General features: G+C 42.7%; 1 protein-coding gene across 1 annotated transcript; it reads left to right on the forward strand.

The window, feature by feature from the left end:
- The first annotated feature begins 89 nt into the window (after positions 1–89).
- Positions 90–11,370, forward strand: ube2na (ubiquitin-conjugating enzyme E2Na). The gene is made up of 4 exons (XM_012825045.3): positions 90–234; positions 7,138–7,384; positions 7,904–8,044; positions 9,827–11,370. The coding sequence occupies exons 1-4, from the start codon at positions 205–207 to the stop codon at positions 9,871–9,873; spliced, it is 465 nt and encodes a 154-aa protein (XP_012680499.1). The 5' UTR covers positions 90–204; the 3' UTR covers positions 9,874–11,370.
- Positions 11,371–11,474: the final 104 nt, after the last annotated feature.

The raw sequence follows: 11,474 nt of genomic DNA on the forward strand, positions 1-11,474 counted from the left end.
AGAAATATAATGTATATGTTTACTATAGCCCTACTCACTAACAACGTATTTAATGTACCTACTACATTCCCAATCAACTCAGAACACTGACGTTACATTTTCGAGTCGTGACGCAAAACGCCGGAAGACGTGAGTGTCTCCGCCGTAAATGCAAACGATAGGAGTAGTACTGGGAGTCAGAGCACAGACCACAGCAAAGACAAGATGGCAGGACTGCCCCGTAGGATCATCAAGGTAACAGTGCATTGTTATTAAAGACTATAATTTAGGTCTTTGTATGTTGTGCTTCGGTATTATTTTAGTTCGAAATAACGCCTGAGTTACTGAATGAAGTAACGTGCAAGGTGACAAATGGGTAAGCATATGCCTCGTCTATGGCTGTCGCTTGCTAAATGAACTTCCGTTTAGCTAGTCCTCGTTTCCAGCCCGAATAAGGGTGGGTTAAAATTGAACTGGATGCACGATAAACATGGCGGAAAAGTATGGTGGTGGTCAGTCATCCGTTGATGTTGCTTCTTGTGTGCCTATACCACATTCAGATACTTACACTTTGACGATATTCGTCTATGGGTGCACAATAGTTTGCAGTGTCGCTAGCTAGCTAGCTGACTATCCCTAGCTATCTGGGTAGCTAGCTTCTGCTACATTCAGTTCATGTAGCTAGCGAGCCTCTGTTAGTCCTGTATGCTAGTGAGTTAGCTAGCCATTCAACTACCTACCTGGCTAGCTAGCTAATGTTGTGCTTTTATCGTGTTATATGTAACAGAGTTTGCCTAAGATGCGAGGGAAGTGGTGATAGTTATGCCTGTTGTTTACTGCCCCTACAAAAATATTTCAAATGCAAAAAAAATGTCTCATTGAAATTGGCTCGTTTGGTTTCTATGCTGCAGCTAAGGAAATGACACTGCAGGCTTTCTCAGTAGTAAGCTAAATGCTAAGTGACAAGGCCTATTGAGCGATGGTTGAAATCAGAGTAGCGATGCTGTCCAATGTGTGAACTCAGTTCTACAGTATTGGCTTCGCCATTACAGATTGATGAACACTGGGCCAAAATCAACATAATTTTAATGATCAGCTGTATTAGCTAATCAGCAACGTTTGGTTTCGTGGTAGCTAGCTAGCTACCCGGTCGTTCTAGTTCAACAATTAACGTTATTGCAAGATTAGTATTGAAAGGACGCCAGCTAAATTGCCTGTAAGTGTTAACAGTTGCCCCCACACAAACAGTGTTGTAATGCATATGATCGGCATCCCATCTCAAATCCGTTATTCGGTCTACAAGTCATTGAAGTACTGTTAGATTGAGTGATTAGCACAGCTTGTGAAGTGACGTTGCTAGCTGTGGAGTAAGTCGCAGTCAGTGGCAAGTTGGGCCGATGCATTATTTAGTGTGTTGAACTGTCAACTCGGTTTACAGCGTTGAAAGGGTTGTCGCTAGGTGCATTAGACACGTTGCATTTTGTCAATTTTTGCAACTGCCTGACTGGCGAGTCTTGTCAACCAAAGGACAACTGCAGATGAAAGCAGCCTGACCGTGATCATGTCAGATTACTCGTCTGCGTCTTGCACAGCAGGCTTGTTCGCGTAATGAAGTACTTCACTGACTTACCACTCTCAGATTTTAAAACGTTTCTTCAGGCCTTTCTACAAATGGTTTGACACACAGCCATTGTAATTGTGTGCGAAGAGAATGTCGGAGAGGTTGGTGGGTGCAGACAGAGTAATAGTAAAGGCTTGTTAGTTTGCATGTTTATGTGGGATCTCTTACACATTTTCCACAGAGGACGATCAAGCTGCACCATTCTGTGGTGGTTAATGTTTTTGTGAGATCTACTTACAGGTCTTGAACCTGATGTTCACACATAATGGTGAGGTGTTTTATGTTGTGTGGTATAGGTTGCTGTTTGTTTCTTTAGTCTTAAGAGCATTTGTTTTGCTTTACAATTTCAACTTAAGCATGAAAACACTTCTCCAGTTGTTGTGTGATCAGGTGATTGTGTGTGTGTGAGGCGTGGTGGTGTATCTCCTCCTGGTTGTGCCGTTAGCGTTGCATTCTCAGGTGTGTATGTTATCCATCCCTCCTCCTCAATTCCTCATGTGGTATCAGATTCTCACAGTCCTTCTGCTGGAGGCCTATCTTTTAAGAGCACCCGCAGGTCATCTTGTGCTTATGTTTTTTTGTAAGAACAGCAGGTCGCTGTAAGTTTAAGTAGTTTCTAGAAATTTCTATTCATTCATGAATATTTTTTGATTTTCCATAGATGGTACATACATACCTTGAAGTTTATGAACCTCTTACTATGCCTCTGCATTTGTGATATAATCGTGATATATAAAGTGTTTTTAGCGGTAGCTGGTGCTTCAGCCTGGATGTGTTTTGTCTACAGCCAGTGTGCCCAATCAACTTTGTCCCTGGCTGTTGAAGGAACTGGCCAGCTATTATAGCTGATAAGGATAGGCCTACATAATGGAATTAAAAGCCAAACATTTCTCTTTGGCGACCTCATCTGCCTTCGAAGTGAGAGCACATTACAAAGTCATGGCTAGACAGTGTAGAACTTGTTCATGACTTCTATGTTGTAAATCTAGACTAGAGCTCTCTGTACAATACCTGCCTGACTTCTCATAATGGTGAGAATGGCTGTGTAGTGTGTGTCAGAGACAAGAATGTTGCTGCATTCCATTTACCCCAGAAGTCGGAACTCAGAACTGGGCATGACGTGACACACGAGTTGACCGTGTTCCAGTACATAAAGTCAGAAAACATGCAATACCAATTGTTGTTGTTAGCAATTATTACCAGATGTAGCAATACCAGTTGATAACAGTGTATTTTGCGCATGCAGACACCGTAGCGACCACAATGACAAATGTCCACAGATAGAAGTTGGACAGTACTGTGTGTGTGACTGATTTAATGAGACACAAATAAGACAGAAGTGCTTATAAAGTACACTACTACAGCTTTCACACTGTTGATGTTTGGGGGCAGCCATCTGGAACTCTGAGGTTCATCCAACTTTCCGAGTCGGAATTCCGACTTCAGGGGGCGTTCCAGTTGAAATCTCCAAAAGGAACGTACCATGTACCAACTGCTTCAACTAGATTTGCAAAGCAAATAATTCTAAATTAGCAACCAGCATAGAAACCCCTTCAATTACCATAGCAAAGCAAAAGGGGATAATTGTTTGTAGACCTGTTTTCATTTGTTGAAGAGGATTCACACCTAAAGTCACATCCATAGCAGAGGACCATAATCAGACGATAGGATTATTTTATCCATTACAAGATGATACAATCCAGTCAGCAGTCATCATGTAAGACCAGGTTCCTATTTACTTGAATAGGTGAATACCAGTAAGTAGACATCAGATTGTTGCCATGTAAAAAACTAGTGCAGTTACATTGGACATAAAAAATGGTACATTACCTGTCTTGAATGCTGCATATGTACTGGATTTGACAGCGTGGCTGTTTCTAAGGTGAGAACAAACTGCATTTTCAGGATTTGCAGGGATTTAAGAGCCATCTCGTGTCTGTCACTCATATGTATTGCTTTAAGCAAGATGGAACAATTTTAGAAGATGCGTGCAGTAGTTATATAGAACACATAATGGCTTGCAGAACCTGTGGAGGAAAACGCTGAGCTGTAAATCTTAAGTCTAAAGCTTTGAAATCAATATATTTCAAGTGTTATGTCTTCTGACATCAGTTTTATGCAAATATATCTATTGCAGTTTCCTCACACTCACAGCACAATAGGACCAGTGGCAGTGTAAGTCCTAGTGTTATCATGATACCATCATTTTTGATGCGATGCCAAGTCGTGAATTTTGATACTTTCAATACTTTTCCATACCATACCTAGATTTTTTTTATTTTTTATGAGACTGATCAGATGTATCATAATCTAAGAATAGAAAAAAGAATTCCAATGCTGTCTTTATACAGTGTGTATGAAACCTTGAAATGGGGAAATGGCCAATCACGTTTGTGACTCCACTATAGAGATGCACGTGGGCATTCATTTATTTCTGTTGTGGGTATAGCAGATGTTGTGATAACTAGTTTGTTAGCTTGGGGCATATGCATGACTGAAAAGTCTCTGCAGTCTCTCCAACAGCATTATTTGCATACTTTATGAGCCCCTTTCACATACAAAATCCGTGAATGGATCAGGGAAAAACAACACTGTATAGAAGTCCCCCCTCCCCCTTGCCCTTCTTGAAGACGGGAATATTATGTTTTGCATTCACACTGGACCAGTAGCAGAAGATTATCACTACACCCACTCCAGTTTGCTTACCGCCCAAACCGGTCCACTGAGGACGCCATTTGTGTCCTCCACCTCTCCCATGGACAAAAAGAACACGTGTGTAAGAATGCTGTTCATTGATTTCAGCTCCACTTTCAGTACAATTATCCCACAGAAGCTGATCATGAAACTCAGTGGACTCTGCCTAATATGTCCTGCTGTAATTGAATACTAAACTTCTTTACAGCACAGCCCCGGTCGGCTCACGTTGGTACCTCCAACACAGTCACACTGACCAGCGGAATGCTGCAGGGCTGCGTGCTCTCTCTCCTCTCCTCTTCACTTTGCTGACACACGACTGCACTGCACTGCCCATCACCAACAACGACAAGTCAGCATACAAAGAGGTCAAACTGCTGGCAGCCTGGTTGAGTGAACGTTGAAAAAAACGAGAGAGATGCTGTCCACTTCCGGAAGTCCTATACACAGCAGCCCTCTACACATAAACAGATCCATTGTTCAGAATGTCAACAGAAGTTGCTTGGTGTACACCTGAAGCCTCGAATGCCTTTCCATTGCCAAGAAAACACAGCAAAGGCTATTCTTCCTGTGACGACTGAAGAAAGTGAGCCTCCCCCATCCATCCTTCATTCTACAGAGGCGTCATAGAGAGTGTGCTTGCAACTCCATCACTGTGGTATGGAAACTGTAGCACTACTAACTGCAATTTGCCACAGAGGATCGTCAAGTTAGGCGAGAACACCATTGGTGTTCCTCTTCGCTCCAACCAACATGCCAAGAACACACACACACACACACACACAGTCTCTGCAAGGCATCCAGCATTGTGGGCGACCCCTCCCACAAGCTCTTTGTCCCTCTGCCATCTGGCTGACCATATCGTAGCAACCCGTACCACCAAACTGTGCAACAGCTTCTCCCCCTCTGCTGTTGGATTCCTCAGCAAACCTGGGGCTAAAATCTGACCTTTGAACTTTGATTGGCTGTCATCTGCCTTAAGCACTATACAAATTAGTGTAGATATATAGATATAGCTCCCTGCCGACTGCTCAGGGTCCACCTTACTCTGCTTATACTGTTTACACTCTATCTGCTAGTCTATCCAATTACTGCACAAGTTGAAAATGTCTTGTCCAATTGTAGTATGTTGTTTGCACTTAACATTGTTTCTTAACTTTGTCAGTTGATGTAATGCATACATAAAAAATCACCTGTCGGCCCTTGAATTCCTCGAAAAAGTCGTGACGTTTGTCCGACAGATGTTTGGCCAGGTTAGACACGCTGCTCTTAGGGGCGGACCCCTTACGGGTCCCTTCCCTGTCAGTGAGTTCAGGTGTCGCTGAAGCTGCTGCCATCTCTTCAAGTGTACTCTCTGAACAAAATGAAAAAGTGGTCCGCTCTCTCTACTGTTGCTCTTGATCCTCTTCAGGCTTCTTGCGGCACATATTACAAACTCAGTCAGGGTTGTTTCCCACAAAATCACACACACCGTTAGCACGTCGTCACTGCTGTCAGCGTTGCTTAAAGAGACCATTCAAATAGCCATTTGCATGGTAGCCCTGGTATGGTACTAGTACCGCAGTACTTTTTCAGTATCGGTATATGGTGCAACGCATTCCTTACATTCACATGGTATGTTTCCACAGTTCAGTTTCAAGTTCCACCATGTGAAGCAGACCTAGTCACCAGGGGAGCACAGCTCAGTGGTAGATTTCCATTTGACAGTACTGGCCTCTGAGTCAATCTCTTTGTTCCCTCAGACATAGTTTTTGTTGACAGTGGCCTGTTCATACAACTTTTTTTCTGGTGTTGAGAGTCCATGGCTGAATACATGGCTGTTGTAGTGGTGGTCATGGGGGGTGGATGTGGCTGCTGAAAACAGTGGAAAGGAGTGTTGACACTGCAGCTCATGCTGATGTTAATGTTCATGAACCAGTACCACTTGGAGTGCCACCGCTCTAGTCATTCCCATGAACACTGAACGCTTTTATTTTGATGTACAAGTGCTCCTTTTAAGCAACCTTAAAGGGTTTAAGCGGGGAAAGCTGACATTAGTGTCCTCACATTAACTTGTATGAATTTTAATAACGGTTAAGAAGAGAGAAAAGAAAAGGTAGCAACACTCAGAGTGCCGATGCAGCTCTGCTGCTTGGCCCCCAAATACATACGTTTAACTTAGCAGTTAATGAGTTCATATTAACATACCCTAGCAACTGCCAACTGTTAAGAGCTCCCTAAGGTAGTGTCAGACAGCTGGGATAGCTAGGTTAACTGGCATGAGACCTTAGCTATGATTAAGAGCATTCATTAATGACCATTTCAGTCTCTACACTGGAAATCTTTGCTGACAGTGCTGACTGCTTTGCGTCTTGCGGAGGTTCAATGCCCGGTAGCCTATTCCGTAAGCTGCTGTTTAATGTGGGAATGAAAGGGAAGCACGTGGAACTTGGCAGTGATTGACGGCTAAGTGGGAATGGGAATTCATTAGGCCTGTGCTTTGGATTGTTTTCATCTGGCATTGTAACAGATTGTGATGTGAAAGGAGCTTATACAACATTTAATACCTCGTTCTGGTATCCTAAAGGTTTTGTCCTCTGCTTGTCTTTCATCCTTAAGAAGAATCACCCCCACCCCCCAACTTGTGATCAGATAGGCAGATATGAACATAAAGATCAAGTTGATTAATGTTTTTAATTGGTTATATCGGCTATCCCTTTGCTGTCTGGAGGATTTCAGTACAGAGCAGTATCAGCATCGGCATCACCCTATCTGCTGCCTGCGTCCAATATGACATTACGTCCAGGTGCATGACCGCAACTTCAGTCCTTTTAACTGTGTTTGTGTGTGTATTTGTGTCTCAGGAGACGCAGCGTTTGTTGGCAGAGCCGGTGCCAGGCATCAAAGCAGAGCCAGACGAGGGGAATGCTCGCTACTTCCACGTGGTGATCGCTGGGCCACAGGACTCGCCGTTCGAGGGAGGGACCTTCAAGCTGGAGCTCTTCCTGCCCGAGGAGTACCCCATGGCTGCCCCCAAAGTCCGCTTCATGACCAAAATCTACCACCCCAATGTTGACAAGCTGGGCAGAATATGTCTAGACATCCTGAAAGGTTAGCCGTGACCTGCACCAGTGTGCGTGCACGCACACACACACACACACACACACACACACACACACACACACACACACGCATGCATACACACTCGCACATGTAGAGATGCTGTTCTTGGCACTGTTCTTTGTTTTGCACTCACAGTTGTGACGGTGAGTTGTTTGTGGTTATCAGGGCCTGTGAGGTCTGTGGAGGATTTGCCTGTTTAATCTCCCAAAAGATCAGCATAGACTCAGATTACACCTCTGACCTCTCGATACACATGTGTCAGAGCTGCTAGATGCCACGATCACACTGCGCTGCCTGTACCACTCAAAATAGACACTTGAAACTCTCCTCAATGAATTACACTCTCTCGCTCGCGCTCTCTCTTTGTTTCTCCTCCATTCTATACTGATCATTTTCTTTCTCTCGCTCTCTCTCTCTCTTTGTTTCTCTAACATTCTATGCTGGTCATTTTCTCTCTCGCTCCCTCTCACACACATGCAAACAAATCCTCTGTCTCACCCATTGCAGATAAGTGGTCCCCAGCATTGCAGATCCGCACAGTTCTGCTGTCCATCCAAGCATTACTAAGTGCTCCAAACCCAGATGATCCTCTAGCCAATGATGTCGCAGAGCAGTGGAAGACCAATGAAGTTCAAGCCATAGAAACAGGTGAGGAGTCCTGAGCTCAGACTGTTAGAGGTGTCTAGTGCACACAAGACCAAACAGTGCTATATATAGTGGCATTTTTTCACTGTGCAACACTAAAATACAAACATCTCTGTTTCAGTGATGACGATGAAACTGGATATGTTTAGGCCTGGATTGTGTTGGGACAGAAAAAAAATGACTAGAATATTTTCAGGCTGATTTATTTTTTTAGGTTGTTGTTTTTTTTTTTTTTTCTCCACTGAAAATGTTTAATTCCAACTTCCTGCAATATTGCAGTATTCTGGATTTTCCACACTGAATAATCTTATAAAACTTTTCACTTGGACAAATACAAAATATCAGCAGGAAACAATCATTTTGTTAGTGTGGTGCATTATTTAGTTTAATATTGAATCTCAGGGACCTAATATTACCATTGGCTGTGCCTTTTAAACATGCTAAGGTTATTTAATTTTCCTTTGCCGGCTAGCTAACCATAGCAACCAAGAAACACCGTTTGCTGCACAATTTTATTTCTCAAAATCAGCTCACCAATAAAAGGCAGTCTTGGGTTCAAAGTGATCACAACCACTTGAGGATGATGTTAAATGGCTTCACATAGGAATGAAACAATCCTGAGAGAAGAGAGACCGCATTGGAGCAAGGCCTTACGTTAGTGTAACGTTAGTAAAGGTGGAGATGTGTCGTCCCCCCCTTACCCTTCTCAAACTTGTTAATTCAATGGTTGTGATTCCCACTGCAAGTGTTTCAGAATATTATTGTTCATGGTATTGCGTCGCCAGGGGTTCGATGGGTGTGGTCAATACACAGGTTTGTTTTATACAATTACATAAAATACTATCATTTGGTTTAAACACGGTGCGGTTAAAAGTCAGGAAAATACGGTAATTGCAGGGTAAATCAAAATGTTGATTCTTGTTTCACTAACAATATATTTTCAGAAAAGAGTAGCAAGACACCATCTCCCATTGTCAGTGTGAGCTCATAAAACGGGGCTGCCTTTTTGTCCGAAATTAATGCTTAATAAGTTGGCTGTAGTTCATGAGGAGTGAATTTGTTAATTGGCTGATTTCAGCCTTAAATACATAAATGCTTTAGTCTTCAACAAGACAATTACACACCAGCTTTACCTTAAAAGCCAGCCTGCCATCAAGCAAGTTGGCTCTAGAGTGGAACTTGTCATAGCAACAAACCCACACTCTGACCTCAGGTTGTGAAAGAGAAAATACTAGTTTTGTGTGAACTTGTCTGTGAACAGATCTGAATTGGTTGCCAAGCTTGCGCTCTAGAATCCCCCCCTATACAGCTGATTGTTAACCACGTGTTATTTATTTGGTCGGCGTCTCATCTGGTTCTGAGTGAGTCATGATGGTGATTCATCCAGAGGAAGACTCCCCACCCTGGTGCTCGTGGGGTGCTGGAGCAGTTTAACTCTGTGTCGACTAAGAATCAGACGCTCTCCCACAGGAAGTTGACTCTACGCATCTTATTATCGGAGTGCACAAGATGCCTCTTGAACTCTCCATCCCCCTTCTTTCGTTGACGTCAATATTTTTATGTTTTTATTTATTTATTTATTTAAAATCTTTTCTCTGTTTATTATTTTGACTAGATAGTTGACGTTGTTTTTTAAGTGGCAACCTCAGAACTGACTGTTTGTTGGGAGACCCTGTGGTTCCTCAGGCAGATGGTAGCAGTTGTATATGTTGACACTCACATACAATGACAGTAATTGTAAGGTTGTTTGTCATTTTAATCACAATGTGTGTGTTTGTGTTTCAGCACGAACATGGACCAGGCTGTATGCAGGGAACAACATAGAAGTGTAGAAACGAGTTGAAGAAGAAGAGGATGATGTGGAGGTCGAGTGTGAACACAACTCCTCACGTTCTGCCAAGATCTGTTCATTTGCATTTAAAGGACACAGTCTTAGAGGAAAACAAAACATCTATACCTATCAAAAGAAATGTTACATTAGTGAAAAAAAAACAAACAACTGCAGACAATTGGTGAATTTAAAAACACATAAGCAGAAAAAAAAGTAAGCAAAAGAAAAACCTACCTGAAAATGTTGTTCTTGTCCTGAGTTCCTATGCCCTGCTGCATGGGCAGGGTCCACGTGTCCTCTCATGGCTTTGGGTGTCAAGCCGGCAATAGGTTTCCATGGACGTCACTAGCATAAGCGCGCGCAACATTACCATCATTTCCACATCAGACAATTGTGGGTAAGTGTAGATGTGTAGATTATGGAAACCCTTGGTGCAGACGCTGCACACGTGTAAAGACACCTACCCCATGAGACGCTCTCCCCTGCACTTCCTCACAATCCACTGCTGTGGAATGTTGTGTCACGCTCCTTGCTACGTTCATTGATCTGTATTGCCAGCCACATACATCTGCTTTACACAGAGCCTCAGCTAACCTGGGGAGGGGGAAGGGGTGGGATGGGGTGGGATGGCGAGGTTCCATTTTTACTGTGTTTTCCCCCCTCCCTTTTAAAGCCTTTTTTGTTGTTGTTGTCCCTCATGATGCTGTTCTACTTAGAGAAACATACCTTCTTTCTTCCAGGCTACAGATTCATCAATGTTAGGAAGCATAGCGACAGATTACAAACTCTAGCTTGGCTTTTAAAAAACAAATATATATATATATATATATATATATATATATATATGAATAAATAATAATGAGAAATTATACATGACTTGAAAACAAATGATTAACGACCGCTGTCAGTGTATAGACCTAACTTTGGTGTGTGACATTTGTGTGGCTTCTGCCAAGGGAAAGGTAAGGGCAGTGAATATTCTGCTGTTTATGTATTAGACAAAAAAGGTGAGGAAAAAAACAACAAACAAGCAAGTATATTTTGTTATTCTAGTGGGTCTCAGTATTTAATTCTGACCTCTTTGCCAGTGCTGTACTAATTCCACCATCATCACCATCCAAAGGCACCCAGGCCCACATGTCTGTTTTCTCTGTTAGTTGTTTTGAATTTTATTTTATTTTTCCCCTCCTTTTTTTATTTTATTATTATTATTTTTCTCTGACAGAACTTTGGTTGTATCTAGGTTGACGCTGTCTCTGAGGGGTTGTGGGCAGGAGAGTTGTGGGCGGGGTCAGGTGGGAGGTTCTGTAAAAGATCAGTGTAGGCTTAGTCTCATCTGTTGATTGGTCCTTGGTTTAAAAGTCTGTATTCTCTTCACTGTTTGTAAATTCATTCTTTCTGTGGGAACCCGACACAGTACTCCTGCCCCAAACGGGAGCGGCAACCGTCAACAAACATACTTTTGTTCTTTCTGTAAATAAATCTGTTGATTTAATAAGACATTGTCTGTGTTCTTCTCCATGATGGGTGGTATCTTCAGTGTGGTAGTGTGTCATCAGGAATCGAACACGTGTTGAGCAGAAATGATAGTGTACTGGTGAA

This window comes from Clupea harengus, chromosome 3 (genome assembly GCF_900700415.2).
Source record: "Clupea harengus chromosome 3, Ch_v2.0.2, whole genome shotgun sequence".
Taxonomy (NCBI): Eukaryota; Metazoa; Chordata; class Actinopteri; order Clupeiformes; family Clupeidae; genus Clupea; species Clupea harengus.

Excerpts from the sequence above, each read along its gene's own strand:
- ube2na (XM_012825045.3), top strand. The coding sequence starts at position 205 with ATGGCAGGACTGCCCCGTAGGATCATCAAG. Across the intron at positions 235-7,137 it reads TGCCCCGTAGGATCATCAAG|GAGACGCAGCGTTTGTTGGC; the intron begins GTAACAGTGCAT and ends TTTGTGTCTCAG. Across the intron at positions 7,385-7,903 it reads ATGTCTAGACATCCTGAAAG|ATAAGTGGTCCCCAGCATTG; the intron begins GTTAGCCGTGAC and ends CACCCATTGCAG.